Here is a 17,277-nt window from a genome sequence, read left to right as displayed (position 1 = left end):
ATTATTATATCAACCGGTTCAGCAGTTTGAGTCGGCCTCAAACTGCGACTAAACCAACGATAGTCGGTTTTGCTTAAACGTTGCCGCCCGTTGATCGGTTCCTTGGCGGTTTCGGCCGGTCTAAGTCGGTCACGGCCTGTTTCACAGTTTCTTGTACACTCCTAGATTCTAGTTTAGATCAACATGTTTTTAATGGTCCTATAGCATCACAAGTGACAGTAATTTAGATTGAAAATGACAACTTAGAACAATTGAATGAAAGGATTATGAATATGGTTCACAATCATTCAGGTGATAGTCATATAGTTCAATACTATTTTGGATGTTATTGTCCACTTCAATATCTATTGTTGTTTTCTTATGATGATACTGGTTGGCATAAAAAGAGTAAAAAGAAGTGCATAATTTCCACCAAATGAAACATCAATATTGCTTAAACTTCAGCAATCAATATCAACTGATGATTTACTTTCAAGAGAAATGCAAGATAATAATATTTTATATATTTGGTAATCTAATATTTGAATTCCTACATTTGGAATCATCTTATCTTTTCAAATTTAATTTCTGTAATGCTCCGATAAAAATGGAAAGAGCCAATTATTTTATACCGTGAATATTTTTGCTACAAGTTACAGATCAGAGAAAATATTAGATTTATTTTATTTGGTTTTGGCCGTTTGTCACAATCATTTGTTGTTGACATGTATGTTAAGATTGAAACATCAAGGTTGGACTACTTTCGTAATAAACAACAGCAAATTCGATCTTAAGTAAGTTAGGAAATTATTGATAGTTTTTCACTTGGAAAAAAAGATAGTATATTACTTTCTTCTTTTATTGGAGGATTAAGAGATATGCAAAAAAGATATATGGAAGCAATGACTTTAGTCCAACGTTATGGAGAGCCAGATATTTTTTTAACAATTACATGTAATCTAAGTTGGAAAGAAATTTTAGATGAATTAGGCCCAAAACAATAGGTACAGAATCGTCCTAATTTGATTGTTAGAATCTTCAGAGCAAAGTTAGAAGAACCTAAATACCAATTATTCAAGCGACAAATCTTTGATAAAGTTGGAGCATATGTTTATGTTACTGAATACCAAAAAAAAATGACTTCTACATGCTCATTTCTTGATTATATTACAAACGGATTGGAAGATTTATGCTCCAGAATGTTTTGATGAATTTGTATCTACAGAAATACCTAATAAAAATGAAAATCTGCATTTTTATAAGTTATTGTCAGACATATGATGTATGGCCCTTATGGAATATTAAATCCAACCAATGTTTGTATGATGAGAAATTATTCTTGAAAAAGCTATTATCCTAAAAGTTTTCTGTATAATATTACAGTTGGAAATAATTGTTTTTCACAATATAGGAGTTGTGATAATGGAATTGCTGCCAAAGTCATAGGACAATATTTGAATAACCGTTAGGTTATTCTATACAATCCATATTTGGTTGCAACATTTAATTCTCGTATCAATGTTGAGATCAGCTCTACAATTAAAGCATTCAAGTATTTTTACAAATATATCAATAAAATTCATAACCGTGTTTATTTTAATGTAATTTCTAAACAAAACAATCAACTTTTTGATAAAATTCAATTATTCAAATAATTTAGATGGATTGCTCCACTTGAAGCCATATGGTGGATTTTTGACTTTAAAATAAATGAGATACATTCAGCAGTATATAACCTGTACTTACATCTTGAAGATCAACATCTAGTGACTTTTCCTGCAAATCAAAACTTGAACAATATTGTTAGCTATGATTTTTATACAAAATCGATGCTAACAGAATTTTTTTCAATAAATCATGTAAATGAAAGCTCTCACACGTTATTGTATATAGAATTTTTTGAATTTTATTTTTTTGTTGCAACCAATATAAAACTTAGACCCCTCGAAAGAAGCAAACAGTTCTTAGTAGAATTGTTGTAGCAAATCCACTTGAAAGCAAAATGTATTATTTGCGGATATTATTAAACCATAAAATCGGTCATCTACCTTTTGATCACCTCAAAATAAATAATGTTGTCACTGCTCCAACATTTCGTAAAGCAGCTCAAATGCATGGCCTATTAGAGTTAGATACATCTTTGAAATATTGTTAACATGAAGTATCATTGTACCAAATATCATACAGTTTGAGATGTCTATTTGCGACAAACTTAGTTTATTGTAATCCTACAAATCCAAGAAAACTATGGAAACAATTTGAAGAAAATATGTCAACTGATTTTTAAAAAGTTGAAAGTGACTCTATATATGTCAGAAAATAAGTTTTATGGTATATTTCTTCCACACTTGAGTCAAAAAATGGGAAATGACATCAACGCGTCCCATCTTTTAGATGCTGATATTTCTTTTGATGAAGTCCAACTTTAATCTAGGGAGATTAATGATAAATTGGCGATCACATGTTCAGAAGAAGACCTTCTAACATCAACAATTTTTAATAATGAACTGCAACATGCTTATGATTTAATTTTATAGAAGGTTTTTTCAAATCAAGTAAGTTCATTTTTTATTGGTGATCCAAGTGGAACAAGAAAAATATTTATATATAAAGCACTTATTGCTACAGTAAGATCTAAACAACTAATAGTACTTGCAACTGCATCATCTGATATTGTTGCATCTATTTTACTTGAAGGTCGAATAACACATTCATGATTTAAAATTCCATTAAGTTTCGACAAAAACAACACCTGCAATGTTAGCAAACAAAGTGGACTTGCAAGATTATTACTTGTTGCGAAATTAATCATATAGGATGAAACCTTTATGTCCAAAAAATAATCTATAAAATGTATTGGACATAATGCTTCAGGACATCAATGATTCAGAATCATTATTTGGTGGTAAGATTGTTGTCTTCGGTGTAGGCTTTCAACAAATCTTGTTATCTATAAAGGTACAAGACAAGAATATATTGATGCAAATGTACTCTCCTCTTACTAATGGCTTATTCTAACTAAGATTTGCTTTACTCAAAATATGCGAGAAAGATTATATCAAAATTTTTCAAATTATTTACTTTAATTAGACAATGGAACATCCCCGATAATAATTGAAGAAGAGACGACAATTCCTAATAATACGCTTATCTATTATGAAAGTGATGTCGTTTGTTTGCAAAAACTGATATATGTTATTTTTTGTAACATTCATGGTTACTCGGAAAATCTATCTGAAATATTTAATCGAGTTATATTGATTTCAAAAATTAATTATGTTGATAAAATAAATACTACACTTATACAGATGTTTCTAGATGAGCTAAGATAATATTATAGTTTTGATGAAACAATTGATACATCTGAACAAAGCATTATGGAGGACTTTTTGAATACTTTGACACCAATGGGGTTCCACCTCATGAATTGCTGCTTAATATAAAAGTGTTTTTATACCAAAAATTTCATTCTTGCTAAATATTGATAAAAATAATGATTTCCCATTTAAAAGAACTCAATTTCCTATCAATTTAAGATTTACAATGACAATTAACAAAGTACAAGGCCAAACATTGAATTTTGTAAGGATATATTTGCCACAACCTGTATTCTCTTATAGGCAATAATATGTTGCATTATCAAGAGCTAAGACAACCATTTTAGTAAGGCCAACATCAACTGAAAGATCTCAACAAAATTACTCAAAAAATCTTATATATAAAGAATTATTAAACTTGACATTTGCATCTTAACATTATACAAGTTAATTCAATAATCTACATTCCTATTGTCATTATTTTATAAACCTTCAAGTTTAAATACTAATATATATATATATATATATATATATATATTCATTTCTTCATATGTAATATCCATAATGTGAAAACTTTATACATCAATTAAGGATATTACACCAAGCACAAGAAGTTGTAGAATTAAAATGCTTGTAGCAGAAAAATCTCCAAAATAGATAGCATAACATTCGCCGTTAAAATATTAACACTTAATTTTGATTGATGCTGAGATATAGTACTTGTTATTTAGTAAATTTACAAAAAATTATAACTTTATATTTTATGATATAAAATATTATCTTAACAATAATAATCATAACTTAGTTTCTAATAAAAATATTTTACTTGAATATTTTGTGGTGCAATCAAGTACAGGCAAACCATGTTTGACAAAGATATTGATTCACGTGATGGCACTTTGCATATATATATATCGATCATACTACATCAATAATGTTTACGTGAAGCTGTTAGATCCTAAATATAGAATTAGAACTCATGAATATTAATGGATCTTAAATTTAATGACAATAGTTGAAGAAATTACAGATGATGAAGAAGCATGACAATCACTAGATTATGATATCGTTCCATTTAATGAACTTAATAATTATAAAGATTCAACTATAGAGATAGTTAAATATTTATTAAAAATTTTCAAATACTTTCATAACTATGTTTATTAACAAGCTAAAAACTATAAACATAATTTATTAGATTTATTGGCAATCACATTATATATTAAGCCAGCTCGAGAAGTGAAGACAACAAATGGTTCCAAAGTCTTGCAAGAAATATATCTGATTGATCAAAGGTAAAAATGTTTTTTAAATTGTGTATTTATTCTATTGCATTTTTAATAATGATTTATTTCTAATTCCATCTGTTGACATTAAATTATTGTTTACTTTTATTTCAATTTTGTAATTTAAACTTTGTATGTTTAGTTATGTGGGGTCAATTTGTTGATAGTAAATGTCAACAAATTTCTAAAGTTATTGAAATAAAACCAATCATTCTTGCTAGGCGATTAAAAGTCACTTTTTACAATGGTATTATTAAAAAATAAGAATTTTATATTTTTGTTTTGTATAATATTCTCATATCAAATCTAACACATCTTTTAATTTAGAACTCTCTTTGTCATCTCAACCAACAAGTATGTTTACAATAAATCCTATGATTCCTAGCGCAACATCATTGCAAGAGTGGTAATATATGCTTTCCTTTTTTTTCTTTAATTTTCAAATAAATTTTTATTAATTTTTTTTCTTCAAAATATAGCTGTTACATTTTCAAAAACCTTCTTTATTTTTTATTTTATTTAACTTTTTCTAGGCAACACTCAATGATTTCTTGCTTGAAGATGTGATTATATGATACTTGGATCCAACACACACATCTACCTCTACTCATATTGTCCACTCATTAACCAAGCTTTATGATGTTGTAAAACTACTCAAGACTTTTCAACCTACAGCAGAAAAATTATATTCTTAATAATGCTTTCCTAATTATTGAATATTGCAACACAATCATTCAAATACCAATTATAAATATCATGTAGAAGCCTAAATTTTGGGTGAAAGCAGAGATAAATGTGATTGACCTCCAACAAATCTTCTTTTACATGTCTTGCATCGGATGTAATAAGGAAAATGGTATGATTACAATAAAAAATTTTCATGTTACCGTTGTAAACATATCAGTATTGCACAACTACGGTATATAACTTTTTTCTAAACCTTCAGATTACATAACTCAGTTAAAAAATTTAACATATCTTTTCTACACATTCTAACAAATAGCTATATTTTGTTCATAATAGATGTCGAGCATATGTTGAGGTTAATGATAGTACAGGACAACTAACTGCAGTAGCATTTGGTGAAATTGAAGAAAAAGTATTGGATTATTCAGCAATTCATTTTATGAATCATATTGACAAGGTAACATAATATTATATTTTTCTAACATTTTCAATTCAAATAACAAGATTATAAATCAAAGCATAAATTTTTATAATAGATTTTTTATTTTTTTACAAGACCATCTACCATTCTTGGAAAGCATGGCTAAAGAAATTTCACAAAAAGACTGGATAATTGAGCTTGGCACAGATATAGACTAGATGAACCAATAACACCATAAGAAATTTAATATCTAATCAACTAATTCTACGAAAAAAAAGGAGAAAATGTTAATTAGCCATTAATATGGTATGATCTTTTTAACTTCACTTTATTTTTAAAAGATTAATCAAACTACATTTTGTAAACTTATATCATACTTCTTTAGCATATATATTACTATTGTTTTTGCATATAATTTTTGTTTTTTCTCTTTTTAATTTACTATTCTTATTTCCTTGACACTTTTTTTTCCCCAATTAGATTATAATTTTTTTGACTATATGATTTATAGATTTGCAAGAAATATAATGTTTTTTATAATGTAGTTGTATTGTTTATTTTTCCATCTACATAAGTTTATGTATCTATTCTATTATAATAAGTGGCTATCTAACTGTTACAATAAATTTTTTTAATTTTTCGTTAACTTTTCTTATTTTTTTGTAAATTCGTTGTTTTCTTGTTTTAGGGATACAATTTTCTTTTTCTACCTTTCTCTCTCTCTCACATTCCTGATTCCCTCTCTCATCTCATCTCAAAAACCTCTCTCACACTCTTTGATGTCTGTCTCTCTACCTACCCCTCAAACCCACTCTCTCACACGTTTTCCTAAAATTTTTAGATCTTAATCTGAGTATAAATGTTTAGATCTGTACGAAAAAATGGCAATAAAGAACAACAAATACAAAACGAAAAAAAAAAAAAAAAACCCTACAAAGAAAAATACTCAAATCTGAACAAGATTTGTTCAAATATGTCGAGATTAAAAAAAATTATATCAAAACACATGATTTAGGTTTATAGTCTTACATACTAAAAAAATCTCAAATTTTATGCGTTCTTTAAATGTGACGATAGTATTTATTGTGGTGGCAATGATGCTATTTTTATTTGTCTATGTTATTCTAATGTATCTTGATTTTAATTTTGAATTAATTTTTTTGTTTTCTAATATATCTAAATATGTAATTATTATACTTACCGACCTATCATTATCCAAATATATTTGTTAAAATTTGTTTTATTTTTTAAGAAAACCATATTATTTTTATAAAAAACATGTTTAACCCAACTAGACAAACGTGTTTTGTACGTACTCTAAACTAGTGTTTGTATATATATATAATTAGCATATATATTTTGCCTCCACTTAGCAAATGTCTCTTGGACGTTTCATTCCTACTAATATATTTATTAAGTAGTGCTATATTCTACATCGCGAGAAGAGCATTCTTCTTTTTTCTTTTTGTTTTTTGATTTTTTTCCATTTATTTTTTTTATATTCTCAAATATTTTTTTTAAAATTAAAAAATTGTAGATTCTGCTACCCAACGTCAGAATTGACTGCTGTGCATGTTTCTATCTGGTGAGAGGCTGCTCAATGTTTTGTATACATGTCGCTACATTCGGTGGGTTTAATATTTCTGATATTTATAACTATGAAGGTAGCCAATTTAATATGGTTATCTTAAACCAAGCCCAGTCCACTCGTTTCCAATAATTTAAAATAGAAAATCTAAACCAGAGAGAGCTCCAGCGAAGAAAGGCCATCCAAGACCCATGCTGCCGAGTGCCGTCTGTGTTAGAGCGAGAGAGGGAGGCTAGGGTTTTTTTTTTTTCTGAAGAAGTTACGAAGGTTTCGGGGATGCAGGGCTATCGCCGGCTGTTTAGCTTGGTTTACCAAGGCGCTCCCTCCGATTGTACGATAATCAAAGCAGTCCCTCCACTTTTATGTCAGGTGCCGTCAATAGCTTGGTTTATCAAGGCGCTCCCTCCGATTGTACGATAATCAAGCAGTCCCTCCACTTTTATGTCAGGTGCCGTCAATAGCTTGGTTTATCAAGGCGCTCCCTCCGATTGTATGAAAATCAAAGCAGTCCCTCCACTTTTATGTCAGGTGCCGTCAAGAACATATCTCAGTTGCCGATAAATAGTTTTTTTGTTTTTAATTTTATTTCTGTCTGGAGCTATGGCGCCCCGCAGATTCGAAGCGCATAGAGAATAGTTCAGAGGCCTGGCTTCTCTGAAGGATTAATCAAACTCTCAAGGAAACCCAGTTGAAGCTGATTGATGAATCGATAATGTTTGGTTATCTCTGTTCAAGACATCTATTACTAGGCAAACACAGGAGGACCAATTTGGGTTTTCTTCCGAAAGATGGTTTTTTTATTGGCAAATCATTTGCTTCAGTCCGTTTATCTGAATCTAATGAAAAACTAGAAGAAAAAGAGCCTTCTTTTGCGGTGTCTTACTTCATAAACTGTTGTGGGTTGTCCACAAAATCTGCTAGTTTAGCATCCCAGAGGGTACGATTTCGAACTCCGGAGAAACCAGACTCAGTGCTTAATCTCCTCAAAGAGAATGGGTTCACCAATACCCAAATCTCCCGGATGGTCAAGATAGACCCGTCAGTGCTTTTGTCTAAGCCTGAGAAGACCCTTTTGCCCAAGATTGAGTTTTTCCGTTCTATGGGGGCTTCAAGCTCCGACCTCTGTAGGATCCTCTCTTCAAGCCCTACTCTATTCAGAAGGAGCTTGGAGAAACATCTTGTACCCTGTTATGATTTCCTCAAGAGTGTGCTTATTCTTGACGAGAAAGTTTTTACCGTTTTCAAGCGCTCGCCATGGTTTTTTTGTATACATAATATGGTTCCCAATATTGCACTTTTGAGACAAGTTGGAGTGACTCAATCCACAATCTCTTTCTTGATAACTAATTTTCCTTCTACAGCGTTTGATAAGCATACTAGGTTTGCTGAGGCTATCCACGAGGTGTAGGAAATGGGATTTGATCCCTCCAAAACGGTCTTTTATCCACGTGTTATTGAAGATGAGTAGACCAAAGTTGGAATCGAAGTTGGAGTTTTATAAGAGATGGGGTTGGTCAAAAGACGTTGCTCTCTTAGCCTTTAAAAGGCATCCAATTTGTATGCTTTTATCAGATAAAAAGATCACAAAAGCAATGGACTTCCTTGTGAACAAAATGGGTTGTTCATCAACAGACATTGCTAGATGTCCTACAGTTCTATTTTTCAGCTTGGAGAAGAGGATTATGCCTAGATGTTCAGTTATTAAGATTTTGATAGCCAAGGGTTTGGTTAAGAATGATTTGTCCCTGTCGACTTTCCTAGGACCTGGTGAGAGGAAATTCCTGGATAAGTTTGTGATCAAATTTCAAGATGGCATTCCTGAACTGCGGAATATGTATAAGGAAAAGACGGATCTTTTGGTTGTTAGAATTCAGTCTTAGAAGGTATGTGGGGTGGGAAACTTGTAAGAGCACCGACTGATTTTTATGGCATTTGTTTTGGCGTAGAGCCTTTTTTTTAGTGTCATGGAGTATCTACCTTAACCCCAATTGTATTATAAGAGTCTCTATTACTCAAGTCACTTAACGTCGTTGGTTCTAAGCATTCAAGGAACAAGACGCTGTACCCAGTGAATTTGTTATCTTGTTGACATACGTTAGGTCTATTATTACATTTTATTTAAGTGGAATCTTTGGAGAACCTGAAATTCTCTAAACAAGCTCATCCTTGAAGCAGAGGAGAGAATAGGTAAGCGTTACCGAATTCAAAACTTGTGTATATGGTTCCTGTACAATGCTAATCTAGTCTACCATATACCTTTACTGCTATACAAGAAATACAGGGCATATGGTTCAGAAATTTGAAAAAGATCATGAAACACCATAGACTGGTTAATAAGTGCATTTATTTGTTGGGGACAAAATTGAATCCAAGAGAGATACTGGACGTGTTCTTTAGTCTTTTACAGATTGAAATTTTGAAATCCAATTTTAATTTGGTCTCAAAATATGAACAAATCTCTCAACCGATAGACATGAACTTTTATCATTACAAGTGTCGAAAACTCTGAACCAACCTATATACCAAATACAATCAATCATTCCCCTCCCCGTCTCCTAAAGAACAACTGCAAGACAGATGCACATAACTATACCGTTACCAGCAGGAAATCCAGTCCTCAGTTGCAGGACAGTATGGACACCAATAATTCCACTCATGACCACAGAACTGCAACTTAACATTTTAACAAAAGCAAGATGCATATTCAACCTCTCCACTGGGGCATAACTGTAAACTTATTTGCCATCCATCTTATATTAGTTTACGTACAAAACGACCATCAATTTGACTTGCCATGCTGCCACTGAGTTTCCAGCCAAAGATGATTCCATGCTAATAAACATCACTAGAAGTATTTAACTTAAGTTATTTACTGGTGCCAATTGAAGCAGAAGAGGAGGATTTTTGGGACAACAGCACCTTGAGAGATTCAGGATCTGCTACTGGGGCACTGCAAGTAAAGTTTTGGCACACGAGAGCAACCACTTTATCTGCAACATGATTATTCTTTGCCATGAGGGTAATATTGCTGTTGTGTTCATCCCAAAATTCCATCTCCTCCTTGTTGGAGGGGTCTATGTGAATAACCTGTTAAGAAATTGCACCATTAGGATCACGACGTGGTTTGTTAAATTAGGAGATAGAATGGAGATATAGACTTGAGAAAATAGAATTTTATTGCTCACAGTTTTATTGGGATCATATGATGTGTGAGCTGCAGCAAGCATGTTTTCAAACTCGACAGAATGCTTATGGCCAACCAAGACAACTTGCTTTCGAGAGGGAACAGTGACCATGTCCGCTGCACAACACATCAGAGGGACTGCCATAGCCATATCTTTCAGTCTCGCCTCAAAGACTGCCTGTATCAGACAAACAATAAGTCAATAAGCAAAGGGAAAGAACAATTTTTTTAAGGCTAAACTAGTAAAAAACACTTGATCTACCGACAAAAGGCAACAGCTTACCAGAAGATGTTCAGCGTTCTGCCTGTAACAATCAGTCCTAGTACCCGCAACCAAGGAGCCCAATCTTACAAGATTAATTGCAGAAACTGAGTTGCCAGAGGGCTCAGCCCCATCATTATCTTCCTTCACACGGAGGAGAACAGAAGGATCTTCCCCTGGGGTATTGAAATAGCCTCCTCCCTCTCTATCAAGAAATAATTTATCCTGGCCAAAAAATAAAAAATAAAAATCAACCAGAGTCAAGCCCACGGAATGGTGGCTACTAGAACCTGGAAAAGAACTTTGTTGGAAACCAGTTCTTGCCTGGGTGTCTTGCAGTTCAATTGCCCAAAGTAGCCATTCAATCCCACCACCAAATTCAAAAAGATCCAGCAATCCCGAAATTAGAAAAGCATAATCATCTAAGAATCCAGGTGCTTTAGATGGGCCATTCCTAAAGCTGTGTTGTAGCCTGTGCGTTTGCTCATTGTAGAGTTGCCTCCTGATAAAAGATGCTGCCTTCTCAGCAACATCCATGTACTCCTGGAGCTGGAATTACAGAACAGGATTGGCATAAAAATCTAAAAGAGATGACTAAACCAATCAAGACAATAACAAGCTTGGAGTAACATAACTTATCAATACTAAACAACATAATCAAGGAAATAGAAATAACACTAGACAAAACAGGATACCACAAATCATGATGCCACCCTTTGGAGTTCTAAATTATACAACTGACAAGACTTTCCTCCCCTGTAAATAAATCTGAACTGGTAAATCTTACTTCTATGTACTAGATGCCACCACCAGTAGCAGTCACCAAGTTATTGGGAATGTTTAAGAAGGCAAGAGCCTAACCATGAAGGGGCTTTTGTAGTCTTAATGCACAATGCAAGGCATAGCAAGTACATATCTCATATAAGTCCGGACGATCACAAAAAGAAAAACCATATTAAACATTTAACGTACTTTCCAGAAATAATGATTAAATGCAAAAAGCTCCCAGAAAACTGCCCTTTGTTGGCTGAGTTCAAGAGTCTGGCCAGTGGCTAAAATGAGACAAAGGTCAACAGAAAAATAAGCTCTTCATTCACATCCAATATCATGCTAAAATTCCACGGTTAATTCAACCATACTATTAAATTCCAACACTCAAACTCTAAAAGCACCTGATATAAAGTGGAAACTATTCATACCTAATGAGCAAAATTTACCAATAGTCATGATTACTACAACTAGAGCACGTTCCTCCAAATAATTAAAGTATTTTATTAGGAAGTGTCCCTAGAGTTAAGCCAAAAGTAGTAAAATCTTACATCACAGCCAACAACAGGGAAGTAGAATTTGGTCCCCTCCTCCTCACCCTTCAGAATTTTAGAAGCCCTTGCAAATGATGATATTGCCAGTCCATTCCATGATACAATTACCTAGCAAGTAACTGAGTTGTTAAAAGAGTGCATAATAATAATTAAATTAAAAAGATATCTAAAAGTAGTGGATCATTTCCTTGACAAAATAAGTCATTGTTTTCACAGATAATACCTTATCATCCAAATGTGGTCTTGGTCGACTTGATCTTACTTCAAAAAGCTTTCGCCTACATTCACCCAAAATATCAAGATATTTATCAACAGGCATGCCAACTTTTGATGCCATTTCAGCTGAGTTTTGTCTCTCAATGAGCACATTCTTTCCCTTGAATTCATGATGAGGATCACTCATTCTAGAAAGGTCACAGTTACCCGAAGGCTTTACATAGTAATGGTTCTTGAAAACAGTTGCATGCTCTCCAAGTATGTCATCAACCTAGACACAGCCAAAAAAATAGTATCAAAACTGAGAGAATAACCACTAATCTCATAACAAAAAAATAAAAAAATTAAATTCACAAATGTATATAACCTTGAGATTTAGAAATTTCAGACAAAATTTGGCAAAAATTCAAATAGAGCTTGACATTCTTTTCTAAAATACCATTGATGGAAAATATTGTACAAAACAAATCATCCATATTGCATCTATATCAAACATAAGATATATAGACTCAGGAAAGTGCATAAGCAACCACCAAAATACGTTTTTGTTTTTCATAATTTAAGCAACCACCAAAATATTACAATAGAAGTTTTGGGCATCCGTTAATTTTTCTACTGTCATGCTGTTATAGAGAGATACAACCAATAAAAAGTAACAAACGAAGAACACAAACAAAAATGATCAGTAATGCACCTAAATGCTACATTGGAAAGCAGTTATTTCATTTGCAGCCTTTTAAGCAGGGAGAACAGAGGACAAACAAAAAAATGTATTAGATGGAGTCCATATTCTCATTATATACATGATAGATGTAATCAAGGACATGATAGCAGTCTTGGAAAAAGTTGAGCGCAGTATGTCATGCACAAGAATTTACATATCCTATATCTCAGCATTTGAGATAAAGTTGCAACATGCTTTATACCAAGATAATGATGGTGCAAAACAAACCTCCTCGCTGGTCCATATGTAGAAGGCTCCTTCCTTTTTTCTAGCATCACCTTCATATTCAGCACTGTCAGCATCCTCTGCTGAAAAAATCTCACCTTCTTGCCCGATCATGTCTCTCCTCAAATAATCAAGAATATCCCGAGCCACAAATGAAAAGTAGCAGTCTTTGGTGATAGAAAATGCATCTGAATAAACATTAGCAAGCTGCCCTTGGTCGTACAGCATTTTTTCAAAGTGGGGAACTGCAAGATAACACTTAGTATCAATTTATCCAACAAAAAATGAGTTGACATAGAATCACAAAGAAATAAACAGACAACACAATCTTTCTAGCAAACAATACAGTATATGGCCTATCAATTAGAGTCAAACTTAGTTTGTGGTAAGAAATGGCTCTAAAGAAAAACTGACCATGCCAGCACTCGTCCACGCTATATCTGTGAAAGCCACCTCCAACATGATCATGGATGCCCCCCCTTGCCATGCATTGCAAGCTGAAGAAAACTTTTTTTAAAGCTTCACTTGCTTCATGCAACTTCCCAGTTTCCTCCAATTTTTTGGACCAATAAAGCATCAGCTGAATTTCAACTGGTCTGGGAAACTTTGGGGCAGATCCAAAACCACCAAACTTCGAATCATAGCTTGCGGAAAGCTATTATAGAAATGAAACAAGAGACATGTTTCAACGAAATAAGTATCAATCCAGGAAAAAAGAAACGTAAAAGCAACAGAAATGCTAAGGTCAAATAATCTGAGAAGGTAACAATATCATAAATATTTTTTCTGAGAGAAAAAAAAGTTGCACTATACCCCTCAATCCACTACACCTTTTGCAATATGACCACCAAACTATCAAAATTGTAATTTTATCACCCACTTTGAAACTTTTCTCCTCCTTCAAGATGAAAGTGCTGCAATCGTGTCACATCACATATTTTTTGTCCATCTAACAGTTAGATTTTAATGATGGGTTAAATTGCAACCTATGCTTCAAATTGGAGGCAATATATGCCCCTTTCTATAAAAATCCAACTATTAAGACTGTCTCATGTCACCTATTTCTCATCCATCCAGTAACAAGTGAGTATATGGCCACTTATACTTCAAATTTCGTTTTTTTTTTTTTTTTTTTTTTTTTGGGGGGGGGGGGGGGGGGGGGGGGGGGGGGGGGGGGGGGTTGGGGTGATAAAAGATTTTTATAGTTTGATGGTCAAATTGCAAAAAAGAGTGGTAACTTGAGGGGGGTAAAAGTGTAATTCTTCCAAAAACATATCGTCAATGTGTTTAACAAAACATTCCCTTTTGAGCATATGCTTTAGAGAGAGAGAGAGAGAGAGAGAGAGAGAGAGAGAGAGAGAGAGAGAGAAACGAGCAGGCTTAATATTCATCACTGCTTTTTTTTTTTTTTTTTTCTTTTTCAGCACTAGCAGGATGGTTGGATGCAGAAGACATTTTTTACTAACTTTGAAAACTCATAATTTATAGTGTGCTTGAGCCTGTAATCAACACCTTAAGAAAGACAACAAACTCATAGTAAAATAAAAGCCCTGCACTACCAACACAATTAATTAACACCTCAGTCATAGAATAAGCAAAAGCAGATCTCATTCTGAGTAAATCTTACTTGATCTGCACACAAACGGAGCGCATTTTGTGGTAGCCCATCAGGTAATTTATTAGAACTTGCATTAGCTGATAATGCTTCTGCCAGCTGCTCAATAGCAAAGCCTCCACTCTTAACAAGAATATCCCTCTTGACATCCCAAGCATCCTTCACCTTTCTGAAACAGCACATTAAATTGATAAAGTGGCATGCAAAAGAAAAAAAACACAAATTTACTTTTTTAAAAGCAAAATTTTCTGTTGTTGCAATAAAGAATGTTACTAAATAGAACTCAAAATAATAAAATATCGGCCACCAGCACCGCAAAGGGCATGGGGAGTGAGAAGATGACAAATCTCGAGGGCTGTTGTATTCACACCTAAGTATGGTCTTAAATCCCGGTCTCCCGTGCTTGTCATTTGGTGGAAAGTAAGTTCCGCCCATTAACGGCTTCAAATCAGGTGAAAGAAAGGCACTAAGTGGCCAACCTCCACCACCGTACAGAGCCTGAACATAAGTCATGTATACCTAGAAAGCGAAACAATTCTTTCAGCCCAAAACTATAAATAAAATTCATAAAAGACATCAATAAGATACATCCACACCAAAAATCCAAGAGCAGCAGTGAAAGTAAAAACTGCATGAGGATGTAATTCAGCAGCTGTTTTTTCTATACTTATGAAACTTGAATATAATCCCAACCCAATCTTACCCTGGCCTTGGGTATGCCAGACTAGCGAAAAATTATTGAACAAGAAAGAATATCGGGTAGAGAACGAAAAATCGTAAAGAATGACTAATTTGCTGAAAAATGCAGTGATAAGATCACTCATTCACCTTATCAACATCAGGCCGCTCTTCCCGATCTACCTGTTGCACTGAAATGTAAGAATCACAGGAGGAGGAGGAAGAAAAACGTGACAATACTTCAAACGTGATATAGTAATGAAATATTCGAAATTAGAAAATTGACCAATTCAGAAATGAAATCCTCTGGATCAAAGCAAGTAAGAAAAGAAACGTACAATTGCTGCGAAATTAAATTTCATCACACCTTAATACTGACAAACCAATCATTCAACAATTTGGCAATCCCTTCATCCTCAAAAGATTCCACCTCCATAACATGACACCTTTTGGATTTTTTCACAAGAAATAATTAGTCCAAGGCAATCATTCGACAATATTGGTTAGTAGGTACATAAAACTCCAAAAGTGGGCTAAGATTCTAACCAATGACAAGTGCTATATCCAACTTCGAATGAAAGAGCGTCAGTCATCATCAAGGATCAATTAATAAAATGAATCAAACGTTAGTCTAATCTATCCGATATCATAAGTGAATAGAGCACAGTTATCACAAATAAAGGAGACAATTTACTTGACAAGAAGATGGGAACGTCTCTCTTTCGCGCTTCAGCAAAAGCTTCCTCACCCCACGGGTACCAATCAACCTTTACATCATAGTTAGATCGTGTTACAGAACAAAACCACGGCTTCTACGAAATTCAAAAAATTCAAAACAAAGCAATCCACTTATCACCGTTTGGGTGCTGATAAAACAAAGGAAAAGAGAAGCAAAAACAATTATCTTATCTCAAAGCTAACGGATTCGAAATTATGGAAAGCCAATCTCAACCAAGCCAAAAAAGAACATCGTTAGGCTCAATTAAGTGCAGTTCTTATGTAATAAATCCTTTTTCATTTTCCTACCTTTGAGCACAAAGCAAAATTAATTAATCAAACTATAAAAAGAAAAAAAAAAAAAAAGATTAATCCCACATACAGGGTTATGGGCATGCTGAAGAAGATAGGGACTGTGCTCCGCAGCCAGACGATTCGTGTACTTACGAGAATGCGATTCTGGTGTCGAGGGTCGTTCAGCCATGGCCAGGAACTTGAGGGAGGAAATGGGTCGAGCGAAAATGTACGGGAAAGGCCAAGTAAGTGGGGAAAAGTACGTAAAAACAGAAGGGTATGGGGTAGGAAATGATAGAAATTTAGTTGGGTGGGAAAGAAAGCGATGGACGGAGGGAGAGAGGAGCAGTCTTCTGAGCATGGAACTGTGAAGAAGGAAGGAAGAAGAAAGACGAGGCTTTTTTAGTAGGGAACACCCGGTTGTTGTCGGCTTAGGAGGAATTGCGAATTTGCCATAATGTGAGAAGGTTAAGGATGATTTCGGAAGCGCCATCTGGGGCCTGGTTTTGCTCGACTCTTGGAGAGGCTTGCTCGCTGACAAGTGGCCTCTCCTTCGTCAAGAATCAGTTTAGGACGTTGTTCAGTACGGCCAGATTGGCGTCATTATTCTATAATCATAAAATATATAAATATTATTTAATTATTTAAAAAAAAGTGAGATTTACTATTAAAAAAATTAATTTTTTTTATATAAGTTTCGTATTAATTCATTTTTTTAAAAAGACTGCACGATACTTGCACAACCACGACTGCAAATACCAT

General features: G+C 33.6%; 1 protein-coding gene and 1 pseudogene across 2 annotated transcripts; one reads left to right on the top strand and one right to left on the bottom strand.

Annotated features, from left to right (window-relative positions):
- Positions 1-7,372: 7,372 nt before the first annotated feature.
- Positions 7,373-9,260, top strand: LOC122315380 (annotated as a pseudogene).
- A 345-nt stretch (positions 9,261-9,605) lies between these two features.
- Positions 9,606-17,072, bottom strand: LOC122315379 (spermatogenesis-associated protein 20). 2 transcript variants are annotated; one of them, XM_043131253.1, is made up of 15 exons: positions 16,604-17,071; positions 16,199-16,271; positions 16,051-16,072; positions 15,872-15,950; positions 15,655-15,687; positions 15,197-15,345; positions 14,839-14,995; positions 13,626-13,866; positions 13,215-13,456; positions 12,270-12,533; positions 12,044-12,154; positions 11,049-11,273; positions 10,746-10,949; positions 10,464-10,640; positions 9,606-10,365 (listed from the first exon to the last, which is right to left on the bottom strand). In XM_043131253.1, the coding sequence occupies exons 1-15, from the start codon at positions 17,006-17,008 to the stop codon at positions 10,144-10,146; spliced, it is 2,604 nt and encodes an 867-aa protein (XP_042987187.1). In that variant the 5' UTR covers positions 17,009-17,071; the 3' UTR covers positions 9,606-10,143. The 2 variants fall into 2 exon arrangements, with proteins under 2 accessions (XP_042987187.1, XP_042987188.1); XM_043131254.1 differs by lacking the exon at positions 15,197-15,345 and having other exon boundaries at positions 15,655-15,683; positions 16,604-17,072.
- Between the last annotated feature and the right edge of the window lie 205 nt (positions 17,073-17,277).

Source organism: Carya illinoinensis, chromosome 7 (assembly GCF_018687715.1).
Source record: "Carya illinoinensis cultivar Pawnee chromosome 7, C.illinoinensisPawnee_v1, whole genome shotgun sequence".
Lineage (NCBI taxonomy): Eukaryota > Viridiplantae > Streptophyta > Magnoliopsida > Fagales > Juglandaceae > Carya > Carya illinoinensis.
This window is presented reverse-complemented; position numbering and strand designations above follow the sequence as displayed.